The sequence below is a fragment of the Notamacropus eugenii genome, chromosome 2 (assembly GCF_028372415.1).
Source record: "Notamacropus eugenii isolate mMacEug1 chromosome 2, mMacEug1.pri_v2, whole genome shotgun sequence".
In the NCBI taxonomy this organism is placed as follows: domain Eukaryota; kingdom Metazoa; phylum Chordata; class Mammalia; order Diprotodontia; family Macropodidae; genus Notamacropus; species Notamacropus eugenii.
The window spans coordinates 298170661-298183750 of NC_092873.1; the positions used below are offsets into that span (position 1 = coordinate 298170661).

The 13090-nt window shown below is 37.7% G+C and overlaps 1 protein-coding gene across 5 annotated transcripts in view; it reads right to left on the reverse strand.

The window, feature by feature from the left end:
* The window catches only part of SPAG17 (sperm associated antigen 17), a 258218-nt gene that overhangs the window by 116747 nt on the left and 128381 nt on the right, over nt 1-13090 (reverse strand). For all 5 annotated transcript variants that reach the window (XM_072644500.1, XM_072644502.1, XM_072644501.1 and 2 more), the window contains exons 14-15: nt 10699-10932; nt 9664-9900 (exon numbers count right to left, since the gene is read on the reverse strand). In XM_072644500.1, the coding sequence (XP_072500601.1) occupies nt 9664-9900; nt 10699-10932 (471 nt within the window). The remainder of the gene's footprint in view (nt 1-9663; nt 9901-10698; nt 10933-13090) is intronic.

A 13090-nucleotide genomic window follows, 5' to 3' on the forward strand; every position in this document is an offset into this window, starting at 1 on the left:
TCACACATACACACACACACACATAAGGGAGATAGCACAGTATAAGGAGGAGGGAAGCAAACAATCACTTATTAAAAGCTTTTGTGAGCCAGGTACTGTGCTAAGTACTTTACAAATATCTCATTTAATCCTTACAACAAGGCACCATGCAGGTGCACAGGCACCCGCATTCACAAAGCAGGAAGGAGAGTGGAAAGACATTGAATACTGGATTATATACTTGTGGCCACATAGCCACATTTACCTGGGAAGTGGCTCCCTTGCAGTGTGACTGAAGGTCGAGGTATGGTTAGTGGCTACCAACATCTGTGACTACTCCCATGTACAACACAAATCTTTTCTGTGGTTGAGTGGAAATCAGTAGTGAATGTGACATCTCTGAATTTATATCAGCTTGATTTAGTGGTCTTAAATCAATCTACTCCTCATATTACTAAACTCTTCGGAAATAATACAACCCCCATATTGAATTACTGCATCACTTCAGATTTCTGATTTCATATAATAGCTTATTATTTCAAAAATCTCCCTTCATGAAAAGAACCTATTTGTACAAAAATATTGAGAGCATCTCTTTTAATTGTGGCTAAGAATTGGAAATTGAGGGGATGCTCATCAACTGAAAAATGGTTAAGTGAACTGTGGTATATAATTATAATGTAATATTATTGTGCTATAAGAAATGACAAGCAGGATGATTTCAGAAAAACCTGGAAAGACTTGTATGAACTGATGCTGAGTGAACAGAACCAGGAACACAGGTGTACACAGTAACACCAGTATTGTTTGATGAAGAATAGTGAATGACTTAGCTATTCTCATCAATACTATGATCCAAGACAATCTCAAAGGATTGATGATGAAGTATACTATCCACCTCGAGAGAAAGAACTGATATTATTTGAATACAGACTGAAACACGGTATTTTCACTTTCTTTCTTTAACTTTTCTCTTTTATTTGAGTCTTATACAAAATGACTAATATGGAAATGTTTTGCATAATTGCACATGTATGATCTATATCTGATTGCTTATCATCTAAGGGAGGGGAAAAAGGAGGAAGGGATAGAATTTGGAACTCAAAACTTTAAATAAGAATGTTTAAAAATAAAAAAAGAAAATCTCCCTTTATAGATAAGCTATAGACTAACTGTTGTCTACTTGCATGTTTTCCATCATGTACTCAGGAAGTTCATATATTGAATGTAATTGTAAGATTTTACTTTCATTCTCATTACATTTTATCTTATCATGTGTGGCCCAATGTTCTATCCTGCTAAAATCTTTTGGGACTCTGACTCTGTTATACAGAATGTTGTCTAGCCCTTCCAAATTTGAGTCATATGTAAATTTGGTAAATGTGCCGTATAACTCTTTATCCAAATTATTGATTGGAATCTTAACTAGCACAGGGCCAAGTACAGCTCCCTCAGGGCATTTCACTCTTCTTCCCATATTGACATCAGCCCATTTGGTCATTCAAAATGTTCCTCCATCCATCTAGTTGTATTATTGCCTGTCTCCATTTTCTCTACAAGGGTAGCATGAAAGACTGTCAATCCTTCACCAAAATCTAGGTAAACTATATCTGCACTAATCTCCTGATTTAGTGCCCCTTCTACCTTGTCAAGAAAGGAAATGAATTTGGTATGATCTATTGTCAATAAATCCATGTTAGCTTTTTGTCAGGGAGATAGCACAGTGTAGGGAGGAGGGAAGGAAACAATCGTTTCTTAAAAACCTTTGTGAGCCAGGCACTGTGCTACATGCTTTACAAATATCTCATTTGTACATGCCTGGGAGGAAGGCGCTATTGTCATCCCCATTTTACACTTGAAGAAACTGAGGCAATAAGATGGTAAGTGACTTGCCCAAGGTCACATAGCTAGTATGACTAAGTGTCAGAGGTCAGATTTGAACTCAGGTCATCCTGCTTCTAGGCAGAATTGTGCCATCTGTCTAGTGTAGTGAATAGAAAGTTGGTCTTGGAGTCAGGAAGATGAGGGTTCTAGTGCCACCTGTGCTCCTGGTCAACTCTTTAAAGCCATAAATCGAAGTAAAAGTGCCTCCCTGCATTGATAGAGGGAATTTTCTCCTTAAGAAGAGTTCCTTTTGTCAAAGAAAGTGCAGGTTTACTTCCTATCCTCATCATTTGTGTTTTCTGTTTCCTATATGAGATGTTCATTATAATGTTATTGATCCTTTCTTCCAAGATTTTGCTAGAATTGAGGTCAAGCCCACCAGTCTGTAGTTTGGAAACTCTATTCTCCTTCCTCAAAGACTGTGCATTTATAAGAAAGCTGAAAGGTACAAGGTATGTGAGCCATGACCACGAAACAAAGCAAAATTAACTAATCCAGGTGAAGAAAAAATTGTGACCTTGGCCCCAGTGGGCCCCATGTTATCATCCACCAGTTAAAATAAGTAGATGTTTCACATTAAACCTGGAGAGGAGGTGCCAGTTTTCCTTAGAGCCCTGGTGCCCACATATAGATAGGGGGAAAAGAGTCTAAAGAGAGAATGGGTCTAATGTACAATGATTAAATATTCCCTTTGTTACCATAGAGGACCACACTTAGGCTTTCTAAGGGAGTTGATGGTTACAACTGTCAAGTGTGTGCCAACTTTTTTTCTTCTCTGGAAACCATAACATCCCCGAACTTTTATTAACTAAGCTCTAACTTTTTTTTTCTTTCTTGAGCTGGTGAGGTTCCATTTTGACTCAGGTCAATGCTATAAAACAAAATTCAGTTTGCTGTATATGTAAATCCATCCAACCAAGAAAAAAGTCAATCCAACTACAACTTTAAATAGACCTCAATGTCCCATGAGCCCTTGGAGCAATTGACATGAAATTTGTGGAATAAAAATTCATCTGTTCTGTGGTTTGCCAGATTTCTAGGAGATTTGATACTCCCCTCCTGAGTCTCAGAATCTAAAGGGAAGACAAAAATCCTCTATCTTTAACAAAATATGTTTTGAAAATTGTTTGCTAGTCATTTTGTGAGAAGAAAGTGTACCCCAAAACCATTCTGAATCCATTATTTAATGGGAAATTGAAAAAGAGGCTTTCCTTTCTCTCTGATTTCTTCTTTCAGAGGCCTAAGTTCTTAACAGTGTGAAATGGTAGTTTTCACATATCAAGAAATGAATTCATTCCCATCCATATGGAGGAAAAACTAGCTTTCCTAGTCTACTTTATCTCAGAGATAACAAAAAGAGGAAGACGTCTGTCATGTAATGGACAGAATGTTGGACTTGAAGTCAAGAGATCTGGGTTCACATCCCACCTAAGACATTTAATGGCTACCTGAACATGAACAGATCACTTGGTCTCTAGTTCTTATCCATAAAATGGGGATGATAGTAATACAGATACTACCTATTTCAGAGTATTGTTGTGATGAAGGCACTTTGCAGATACCACTGCAAAATATTTTATATAGTAATATATGTACTATATATACACTGGGCGACCCAAAAGTCTTAGTGAAGTTTTAAACTGAATAGTAGTATATATATGTATATATACATATATGTATATATATAATATAGTGTATTAATATATGTATAATATACAAATATCATATATACAATGTGCACAGACTCATTATATGTAGCACTATACTTATAAGTGTGTATGCATATACACATTTTTACAAATGTGTTACAGATACAATGTTTCTGGGTCCAAAAATTTCATCACTTGATGACCAGCTTGATTGGGAAGGCAGTTCTGTGCACCTGAAATGATGCTGGATTTGGAGCCAAAGGACTCTGGAAAAATATCGGTCTGCTATTTACCACTTGTGTGATCTTGAGTAGATTACTTTACTTCTCTGGGTCTCAGTTTCCTCAGCAGTAAAATGAGAAGGTTGTACAACACGTGCTGTTAACATCTCTTTCAACTCTAAATCTGTTGTAATATGCTTTTATTTAAAAAAGAAACTTTTAAGACAGAAAAAATATCGGAAGGGGACACAAAATTTTTTTTCTTAAAACTTATTTTTCTTTGAATATAATTAATTTGAATCCTAGAGATTTAATTTTTCATTTTGTTTTGCTTTTATTGATTGATATTGTTAATTTGTTCATTAGAAAATTATTTTTAAAAATTTCTGCCGTTGTAGCCAATGGAATTTAGGAATGGTAAAAATCTATGATGGACAGTTTAAAAAAGCAATTTTTTAATTCACTAAACAGCTAGAGCAAAACTCAAAGGATGAACTGTCCCTCAAATCTATCGTATCTTTCAAATATCTTAATTGCACTGAGCTATCTCTAAGCCATAGATTCAGGATATTAAGGAACACTTCAGCACTGACAAATGAAGTGACCTACTGTGGGACCAATCTGCTGTCAATCAGAGGCTTCAGTGATACCCAGTCACCTGGTTAGGCCACCAGGTGGCAACAGTTGTCTGAGGAAGGGGATTTAGCAGTTGCCAAGAAAAATTTCACTGTTTTCAAACTTTCTAGATGGCAGCAGGATGTGGCTTGATCCTTCCATATGTCTCTGGTGTTTGCTCTTTCCTGATCATAACGGAATGAATACAGATCCTGAAGGGACCATGTCTAGGTTTGGAGACTGCCTGGTGAGTTTGAGAGGTTTAGTTACTGTGCACACTTTGGTGGCGAGGAGTCCCTGGGAACTACTGCTCTTGGAGAAGATGGTCGCTAACAAAAGGACATTTTATTGTGAGAGAGACAACGTAGAACTGAATCGAAACACAAAATGTCCACTTAGCAATCTTGAAAAATGTCTTCTGTTTATATGAGGTTTAAGCATCAACCTCCTAGGAGAGTATATTGGAAGTTATGAATGGCAATTAAGTTTGTTTCTGTCAAGTGCATATTTATGAATATTCTGAAAGATAATTGGCTCTGTAACCAGAGGATCTGGGTTTAGATCCAACCTCTGAAGATAATTATTTGTGTGACCCTGGCTAAGCCAATTAAACTCACTTGGTCTCAGTTTTCTCATTTGTAAAATGAAAGAATTGGGCTACATGACCTTCAATATCCCTTTAGCTCTAACTCTATGAATGAACGAACGAGCATTTTTTAGAGCTTATTATGTTTACTAGAGGCAGAGACATAGCACAGTGGATAGAGCCCTGGAGCTGGAGATAAGACCTGAGTTCAAATATGACCTCAGATATTTCTCAGCTGTGTGACTCTGGTCAAGTCACTTCACTTCTGCCTGCCTTAGTTTCTTCAACTGTGAAATGGGGATCTAACAGTTCCTACCTCCCAGGGTTGTAAAGCACTTAAAAGGTGCTTCATAAATGTCTATTACCTTCCTTCCTATTATGTGCTAACCACTGTGCCTAAGTACTGGGAATGCAAACAGAAAAACAAATACAAGCTCTTAAGGAACCCACACTAATTTTGGAAGACAACATGTTAAAAAGAATCAGTTGCAAGGCAGATGGAAAGGCCCTGATGTTCTAACGGTGCATCATCTCGGCAGCTGAGAAAGCCCAGATAATAGTGTCTAGGGCCTGAAGGGCAGTTGGTAAATGTGGAAGACTTAGGGATGCAATGGCAGGACAGATGATCAGATCAAATGGCCCCCCACAGTACCAAAAGGGAGAGGATTGTTGACTCCCATTTCATCCAAGTTACAGGTATAGTCAAGGAGAAAGCCTGGGAGTGATCCGTCCTAGAGACACCTGATTCACATCCTACCTTGACACATTTTTTTTTTGTTTTTACTAAATTTCCCACCCACTTCCCCCTTTTTGGGCAGACTCTGGACATGAGCAGAAAGCTTAAGCTTCAAGCAAATATTCCCAGGACACTAGGGCAGGCTACAATGAACTAAAGAGTGTGAGAAAGGGAAGTCTAACTTCTCACATTAGAGGCTACACTCTCCCTAGGACTCAACCCAATGAAATCATATATTTAGGACCACAGCAGAGGTATCATTTGGGAGAGGGTCATTTAGAGAGAGAGAGAGAGAGAGAGAGACTGAGAGAGAGAGAGATTGCTTTACCGCATCACCTACAAATATGCCTAGGTCTCTTCTATCTTTAATAAACCTTCATTTGACTCTGCTGTTGTCCCAATAATTTCTTTGTTTGTTAATCTGTTTTACTACATCTCTTTCCCCTTTCATGACAAATTCTTAGGAAAACAAAATAAAAATTATTTTCTCTCATGGCCTAAACTTGCTTTTCTTTTCCTCATTCCTTAGCCGTTGACAATCTGGCTTCTAACTCCTCCACACAGCTGAGCCTACTAGGATGATGATTTTTCATTTATCTACAATGACCGTTTTTCTTAGTCCTCATTTTTTTACCTCTCTGAAATTTCTGATACTACTGACTCTCCTGGACACTCTCTCCTTTTCTTGGCTTCTGAATCACTAGTCTTTTTCTGATTTTATTCTTAGCTGTTTTAATCCCTTCTCAGCCTTGTTTGCTAGATCATCTTACTCTGTGTATTAAGTGTGGATTTACCTTAAAGTCTTGTCCTGGGTCTCCTTTACTTTTGTCTAGGCTCTCTCCCTTGCTGATTTCATCAGCTACAGCTCCAATGGGTTGAATTCCTCTCTATCTCTGTCTCTCCTCTTGAACTTCATTCCTATATTATTAACTGGTAAACATCTCCAGTCTCAAATCCAGCATTTCAAAAATGGACTTCGTTATGTTCCAAACTTCTCCATTTCTATGGATGCATACATTATCCTCCCAAAGTCACAACCTTGTCTCTTTCCTCTCTCTCATTCTTTGTATCCAATCAGTTGTTAAGTCTTACTGATGTGTTTTCCCGATATCTCTTGGATCTGTCCCTCCTCTCTCCATTTACATAGTCTTGACTTATGATATGGGTCAGGTCCTTATCATCTCTTGACCAGACTCTCACAATAGCCTCTTACTGAGTTATCTGCATTGGGATACAACCTCCCACTACATCCCTCTGGGATCATCTTTGCTCTACCCTTCCCATATCTTATATGTACATGGCTATTTGCATTTTGTCTCCTCCATTAGGAGGTAAGCTCCTCAAGGTCAAGGACCATGTTTGTATTTTTCTTAGTGTCTGTCCTCAGCTCTTTACACAGTTCCAACAACACAGTTAGTGCTTTATAAATGTTTGTTGGCTGTCTTATTCCCAAAGAGTCATAGATCTGGTCCCCTTTCTTGTCTAGAAGGGACTCAAGAAGACCTATCTAACTCCCAAATACTTTACAATCCCAAATGGTTTTTCCCCTTCATAAAAGTCCTTTGTGGTCTTGTCCTCTTATAGTACTACTACTATAGTACTAATCTAAGCTCTTTTTTTCTGTTGGGAAATCTTCTAGCTATAACTACAAGATCAGCTACATTGACTCTGGAGCCACATTTATCTATAATCATCATTCCTCAAAAGGGTCACACATCACTCTGTTCCCTGAAAGATCTAGTGTTATATAATATTCTAAAGAACCTAAAGGTCAAAAGGGAAGGAGATCTGTATGTAACTCATTTAAAAAATTATTCATTAGGTTCCTCTTTGCACAAAGCACCGTGCTAGGCATATACAAACTTAAGAAGTCTTTGCTGTGAAGGAATCAACATGGTAATGAGATAGAACATGTACACAAGTACAAAGGTGAGATATGAGTCTGAAAGAAGCTATGAGGTTCTCCAACAAGGAAATGCTTTTTTTCCCCAAACCAATGTAGGTTGGCACCATCTCTGCATCTCAAAGAGTTGCCCAAGGTACTTACAAGTTAAATGATTTATTTGTCCAGGGTCACAAAGTCAAAGGAAGCACTTGTACCCAAGACTGCCTGGCTTTAACACCAGAACTCTATCCATTATACCACACTACTTCTTTGGTATAAGACTTCAAAATCATTCTCTGAACAGAATCAAAGACAAAAAAAGCTGCTCAGTTCTCATTGGCCTCCACCACTCAAGATCATACACATTCCCTGTCTTTGTAGAAATTCTATTCTATAACCCTGGTGACAGTTACTGGTTTTCTGAATGACTATTTTTCAGAACTAAGTAGGTTGTCGGGACCTGAAAGAAGGAGACAAAAACCCTGGTTCAAAATGTGAGCACCAGGGAACAAGTGGGGCTCATGTTTAGTAGGACACAACATACTGGGAAAACCTTGAATAGCCAGAGCTTGACTTCACTTCTCTGTTAGGCAGAAGTTTCTCCAGTAAATGTATTTTCTCATTGCTGTCACTGCAGAGAAGGAAGGCTTTATCAATCATGGTGCATAAAGAATGAGGTGTTCTGGCTAATTGAATGATCTAGTTCATGCAGGGTTAACTAGCAAACAGTTTTTTGTTTGTTTCTTTGTTTCAGCTAATAGTTTTTGCTATTGAAAATCATCCTAATGTGTATGATTTTTATTTTTCTACCTCACTAAGTATAACACATTGAAGAGAGTTGAATTGTTCAGTGACGGTTGGGTATCTTAAAGCTCTCAGGGCCATTGCTCTAATTGTGTAGCACTGAATTCTTCACGTAGATAGAGAAAGTATAAGAAGGAGAATTGAGTCTTTATTAATCTACCTCTAAGGATGTGGGATGTTTAGGATATACCCCTAAGCATTTCTTTTCAGAAATAGATTCTCATTTATCTATTATCATTTCATTCTACTAAGTGTGCCCTAAAGAGGAAGAATTTCCTGATTCATAAATTCAATAATAGTGAGTAGACTGCATTTCTATACTCTAATAATGAGAAGGCTAGTTGATAGAGTGGATAGAGTGCTGAGCTTGGAGTTAGGAAGACATGAGCTCAAATATGGCCTCCAATATTTCTTAGCTTTTGACCCTGGGCAAGTCACTAAACCTCTGTTTGTATTAGTTTTCCCATCTGTAAAATAGAGCTAATACCTACCTCCCAGAGTTTCCGTGAGGATCAAATAAGATATTTGTAAAACGCTTGGCACAATGCTTGGCACATAGTAAACACTTAATAAATGCATGTTCCCTTCTTCATGATACATGTCTGTTTTCACTGAACATCTTACTTTTGTAACTTGAATAGTTTGTATTGTTTCCTATTGCAACAACTCTCTTACATTTAAGAGAGTATTAATACTAGTGAGGGGATTTAAAATGAAGATGACAGCTCACATAAGTGTGATTTTTTCCAGTTTAACATCTTCCTTGTTACTGTATAAAACAGGCAGGGAAAATATAGTCTCCAATTCACAGATGAGAAAATGAAATCAAGGCCACATGCGGAGTATGTGGCAGAGAAATGATTTGAGCCTACATCTTTGATACCAATGCTCTTGAGCCTGGAAAAGAGAAGACATAAGGATGGGATCTTCATTCTTTCAATATTTGAAGAACAGTCATATGGAAGTGGCATTATACTTACTCTGTTCAACACCAGAGGGGAGAACTAGGAGCAACGAACAGAAGTTTTGATAAGGGAGATTTTGTCTCTATATATGAATGATCTTTAGTTTGCCTTTTCAGCTACTAAGTTTTCCATTACTGGAATTACCCAAGGAAAGAACTGATGAGGGTCATACCTTTATCATGTATTAGGAATCAGGTTCATGCTTCAGAAGGAGTTGGGTGTTGATAATCTCTGAAGTCTTTCTCAGGCTTATGGTTTGACAATTCATAAAACTAGCTCTAAACATCAAGACTTACCTATAGGTTTTAATGAAACTTCCCGTGCCCTGGGTTTATTTACCTGTGGATTTTGATTTCATCTGCTGCTTGATGTCAGGCTCCTGTTCTAATTGTTGTTTATTTTCAGGCTGAGATGCATTCATATTTTCCTCAGTTGTTTTCACAGTGTTCATATCGGCTGGCTTTTGGGTGGGAGAGAGATCTGATGCTGTCTTCTTAATTTCCTCGGTTTGCTTAAGGTCCGCCATGTCTGTTGTGTTCTTTAACCGGTCTTCTTGGGAAAACTTCAATTTGTTTTCTAGAGGTGATTTTATCCAATAGAAACACAAATCATGAGACGTCATAACAGCTCACATTTAGATAGTACTTAAACGTTTACAAAAATGCTTCCTTATGGAAGAGTGGATAGGAATACAGATTTAGCATCAGGAATAGTCCCTTCCTAACTCTGTGACCATGGTCAAGTCACTCAACTTCTGGGAAATTCAATTCTCTCATCTGTAAAGTGGGGATGATAAATGCCATCTACCTGGAGGGGCACTGACCCAAGAGCAAACTGTTAAATTTATAGTGTGAACGATTACACTGCAGAAATCAGAAACACTATAAACCAGGGTTTGATTTGTTGGTTTTTTGATTGTTCGCACTTAAGAAAGTGTGGGGAAAATGCTAATAATGCAGATTAAGCTGAAAAATATGTCCTGGTGTTATTATTGTTATTTTGAGAACCAGCTATTAAATATTTACCCACACACCTTTGCACCCACTTTACAGTGTTGTTGTGAGGGTCAAATGAGATGATCGACATAATGCACTTTGCACATCTTAAAGTGCTATCTAAATGTGATTTGTTATTAATATAAGCAAATGAGAAACAATAGTGCAAATGTTATTTTCCCGATTTTACAGATGAAGAGACTAAGGGTCAGAGATACCATGTGGATTCTCCATGGTCATCTATTTAGCAAATGGAAAGATTCAAACTCAAGCGTCTTGATGCTAAGTTAAATGCACGATGCTCATGACATCCAACACTGGGAAAAAATATCAATGATAAAAATCAAGAATGATTTTCGTTCTTTTGATGAAATGTTACCTGATGCTGATGTGGTCATCTTTTCCTCTGTACTCCTTTTCATAAGTTGTTGCTGTCTTATCTGCTTAGCAAATCTGGCAGGATTATCCCATGGGATATAAAACACTTCAGAATCAGATCCAGCATCAGTTCTGGAAGGCTTCAGTCGTCCAACATCATCTACTTCAGTTAATTTCAGACATTCAAAAGTAAAGACTTTGAAGGCTCTTTCTACTTCATTCCAGCTCAGGAGTTCTGTAACAGAGTCAAAGTCATGTGGGAGATGAAGGTCACCTTTATTAACCCAACCAAAGGCAAAGGAGAAGACAGTGAAATATACCTTGGGAGGAAAGGGTCAAGGGAGCAAAGGGTAATGAGAATTTTTTTGAAGGCACAATCAATTGGCATCGGCAACTTTAAACTCAGGGTCTCAAACCGATAAGAGGAATTTTTTTTCAAAGTTTGTGAATGTTAAAAATCCTGCCCCAAATATCTGATAATCAAGGAGCTATCTGTATTAATCAGCATTTATTCTGTCAATATCTTGCCTCCAAACTACCTGACAAATGAAAAAACTTTAGGTACTACTACTATTACTACTACTACTACTACTACTACTACTACTACTACTACTACTACTACTACTACAAGCTAACATTTGTATAGCACTTTAACATTTGTGAAGTGCTTTACAAATATATCTTCTATATTATTTGATCCTTTCCCAAATACTGGGAGGTAAGTGCTATTATCATCCCCATCTTACAGATGAGGAAACTGAAGTAAAAGGGAGGTTAAGGGACTTACCTAGGGTCACACAGCTTGAAAGTGTCTAAGGCAAGATTTAAACTCAGGCTTGACTCCAAGTTCACTATTTTGCACCTAGATGTCAGAGGGGATAGAACTCAGGGCCTAGAGACTGAAACACTTAAATTTGACCTCAGATTCTTACTAGCTGTGTGACCTTGGACAAATCACCTAACCTTGTTCTGCTTCAGTCTACTCAACTATAAGATAGGGATGACAGCACCTTCCTCTCAGGGTTGCTGTGAAGATTAAATGAGATGTTTGTAAAACACTTCACATAGTGCCCAGCACATAGTTGGTCTTTTAAAAATGTTCATTTTTTTCCTCTACCCCCCACCCTCAAATCACTTAGATACCATTAAAAGAATATCAATGAAATACTATGATGTGTCTTCTCTAAAGGCTGTCATCCTATCTGTTTCCTTGTCTGTAAAATGAAGGAGTTGGATCCTAAGATTGCCAAGATTTTTCTTAACTCTAAAAGCCTGTGATTCTTATTTTATTTATTAGTGTCATTCTCCTTTCAGAAGAAACTGGAATTTTACAAAAGAAGTTAGCCTACGAGGAGTGAGTAGTTTTCAAGAATGAAATTCTGAAGATACAAAGGAAAACAAATCTAATGAGTAGGAAAGGTATGAGGGAGTGATGTGCACGCACAGGGAACTCTCTAATCCAACTTAGGGTTTAAAGAGAAATGTCTAGATGATGAAAGCCAGGTTAGGGAGCAGAGATAAATACAAAGGCATGACATGAAGCTGAAAGAAGGGTAGATGGAATGAAGCTCAGAATGTGATGGAGTTGGTTAGATTAAAAAGGTTATGGAGAATGAGAGGAGTGCCTCAAAGCTATGCAACAGCAGGTATCTCAATTCTCCTCTCTCTAAAAAGGCAAAAGAACAGGATCTGAAAGAGAACTTGGCTTTGATTTCTGGGGGAAAATATTTTCATCATCATTATTTCAGTTGATTCAGTCATTTCTGACTCTTTGTGACTCCATTTGGGGTTTTCTTGGCAGAGGTACTGGAGTGGTTTGCCATTTCCTCCTCCAGCTCTTTTTATAGATGAGGAATGGAGGCAAACAGGGTTAAATGACTTGACCAGGGTAATACAGCTGGAAACTGGGGCCTATCTGGGGTCTATCCCTCCCCAGAGGGGGATGTCTTCCTAATTTCCAGGCACTCTATCCACTGAGACACCTAACTGCCCTAGTTTTTTTTTTTTTTTTTTTTAGAATGTATCATTAAGGAATCAATGAACTTCGGAAAAGAAATAGTGATAAAAAAGAACCAATATAGCTTCATCAGGAACAAATAATTTCAGAATTTTCTTTTTGGTATGGTTATCAAAATGTTAGATCAAGAGAATACTATAGATATTGTTTGCCTAGAGTTCAGCAAAACACATGATAAGGTCATGCGGTTCTTATAGGAAAGTTAGAGAGTTGCCATATAGATCATGGCACAATTAATTGGACTGAACACTGGTTTAAAGATTGGACCCCACGAGTCATCACTAGTGGTTAAATTTCACCTTGGAAAGAGTTCTCTAGTAGAGGGCCCTAGGGATTTGTGCTTGTCTCTATACTATTAATGTTGTTATCAATGACT